We start from the raw sequence: 2,239 nt of genomic DNA, 5'->3' as shown, positions 1-2,239 counted from the left end.
TGTGTGCGAGTGTGTGTGAGTGTGTGAGAGTGTGTGAGTGTGTGTGAGTGTGTGTGTGTGAGAGTGTGTGTGAGAGTGTGTGAGAGTGTGACAAAACAAAAGCAGACCATCGGTCCACCAGCAAACCGTTCAGTGGGTTTTGTAACGATGCTTGTCTAATTACAAGAGAAATGTATGTTTCTGGACTCACCCATGGGGCTGACCAGGACGATGCTCTGGACCGGAGCACACTGGCTCTTCAGAAGAACAGTCAGGAGCTTCACACCCCGCCAGCGCACGTGGAAGTCAAACTCCTACCGCAGGACACAGCAGGAATAAGAGACAAGACAGAAGTTCTGGTGGGTTCAGAAGGTCAGTTCTGGCTCACCTCCAACAGCGTGAGGAGAAGAGTGATATTATCTGGTTCCCCGATGAACTCCTCAGTGAACCGAGCTCCCAAATCATCCTCCTGCTTCTGCTGGTTCTCCTCTGAGAGAGAAAATGAGATGCAGAGAAACCCATTCTTTGCTTTGTTGTTACTTTTGTGGGTTACTTTAACATAAAAAATGCAGGGAGGAACAGACAAAAGAGGAGCTAGATGGGGAAAGATATCAAAACTAATATATTACACTGTGTGCTAAAACTGACCACACAAAAGCTGCAAAGAGCCAGTAAAGGAACTATATCCAGTACATATCTTATCAAGACTCCAGATGGAAAAGAAGTGTATCAATACAAAGAGCGATAGAATAAAGCACATCAACCCACAGGCTAGGAAACTAGAGATAAAACCACTAAACCACACACCAGTTAAAGCTCCACCTCTCCCACACAGTGAAAACTTCACACTAAATGTTATTAATATTAGGACAAGACGTGCAGTTTTCTCTCCCGTTTCCAATAGAAATCTGCTAAATATATGGTTCCCTATATTCAGAGGGAACGTTGCACCAAATCCAATTATTACTCAAATCATTGTTGTTTATTAATGCACAATGTTATTTATTTTATTCTTATGTAATCAGTGCAGTGGCTCAGGCTTTGTTAGAACTACGCTGCAAGATCTAGACTTTCTAAATGCTGCTGTTTTATGGAACTGTGAAAGCGGTCAAACTCGCTGAGCATCACACGCATAACGCAGGTTTTCTGGAAGCATGGATGGCTGGGGTTAGACAGCATCATGCACACAAAAGTGCTTTACCTTCAGAATCTTCTGGTGGATTAAACATGGAAAGAAAATAGAGGAGGATCAGATCAAACATAAACTGCAAGAGGAAGACTAGTATCAGACTGAAACCAGGTTTACGGACTGCAAGAACAGCTAAAAGAAAGCTACTCATTTGGAATAAAAGCTGACGATGTGAATTAGCCTACGGACATTGAACAAATCAATTAAAATCCCACCATGTCCACATCTGAACCAGACAGAATAAAGCATATAAACATACCTGGCTCCTCCTCTTCGTCACTGCAGACTATATTGTACAAAGTGTCCAAAGCATAACCTAGGATTTCAGTGTCTGTCCTGTTTCAAATAATCACCGAACACAAGTCATAATGTGTGATATAACAGGTTTTTTTTTTTTACAATGAATGTAATGTTTTTGAAACATACCGGTCACTCTGCAGTATTCGAAGCAAATGGTCCATAGCCATTGTGCCGACCTCCACACGGTATTTCTGCAATCAAACATCTACTTTACACATGTTCTACAAACAACTTATTTCTATATATATTAATATATAATCACATCACCTTTAAGGCATGTTCGTGATGTGAAAAACACGCTGCGGTTTCAGTAAGCATATAAACTACCGTGATATCAGGCTTCTCTGATGTTCAATTTTACAGCATTTGTTTGACAATCTTTTAATGCATAGTTTTAATTTCTTTCCACCCACAATACCTCTATTGCAAACATCAACATGAAAAAAGCATGAACCTTGGACAGAGACTTGATGGCACGGACCGCATCTCTCCGGTCCTCCAGCAGGGTTGATGAAGCCACGCGGTCACACAGTTTCTGAATCTGAATATAAACACAGCGAGTAAACGCCCCGACACTGCGTTAACATGATCCACACAGAAAAACTGCAGAAGAGACTTCCTTGAGTTTCCATCAGGTTTCAGCATTTACATCAACACTGTCTGAGCTGGGAGTGTCATACGGAAGTGTGCTTTCTTATTTATTTATTCATATTTCAATGACTGTGTGAATGTGAATGTGCACGCACACACACACACACACACACACACACA

At 41.6% G+C, this 2,239-nt stretch overlaps 1 protein-coding gene across 1 annotated transcript in view; it reads right to left on the bottom strand.

Moving 5' to 3' along the window:
* LOC107700269 (general vesicular transport factor p115-like) overlaps positions 1-2,239 on the bottom strand; it is a 20,387-nt gene that overhangs the window by 15,221 nt on the left and 2,927 nt on the right. The window contains exons 2-7 of the mRNA XM_016501872.1: positions 1,923-2,009; positions 1,595-1,659; positions 1,428-1,504; positions 1,181-1,192; positions 368-468; positions 191-293 (exon numbers count right to left, since the gene is read on the bottom strand). Of these exons, the coding sequence (XP_016357358.1) occupies positions 191-293; positions 368-468; positions 1,181-1,192; positions 1,428-1,504; positions 1,595-1,659; positions 1,923-2,009 (445 nt within the window). The remainder of the gene's footprint in view (positions 1-190; positions 294-367; positions 469-1,180; positions 1,193-1,427; positions 1,505-1,594; positions 1,660-1,922; positions 2,010-2,239) is intronic.

The sequence above is a fragment of the Sinocyclocheilus anshuiensis genome, unplaced genomic scaffold (genome assembly GCF_001515605.1).
Source record: "Sinocyclocheilus anshuiensis isolate Anshui unplaced genomic scaffold, SAMN03320099.WGS_v1.1 scaffold326, whole genome shotgun sequence".
Classification (NCBI taxonomy): domain Eukaryota; kingdom Metazoa; phylum Chordata; class Actinopteri; order Cypriniformes; family Cyprinidae; genus Sinocyclocheilus; species Sinocyclocheilus anshuiensis.
The sequence above is the reverse complement of the archived record's forward strand: the minus strand, read 5'-3'. Positions and strand labels throughout refer to the sequence as shown.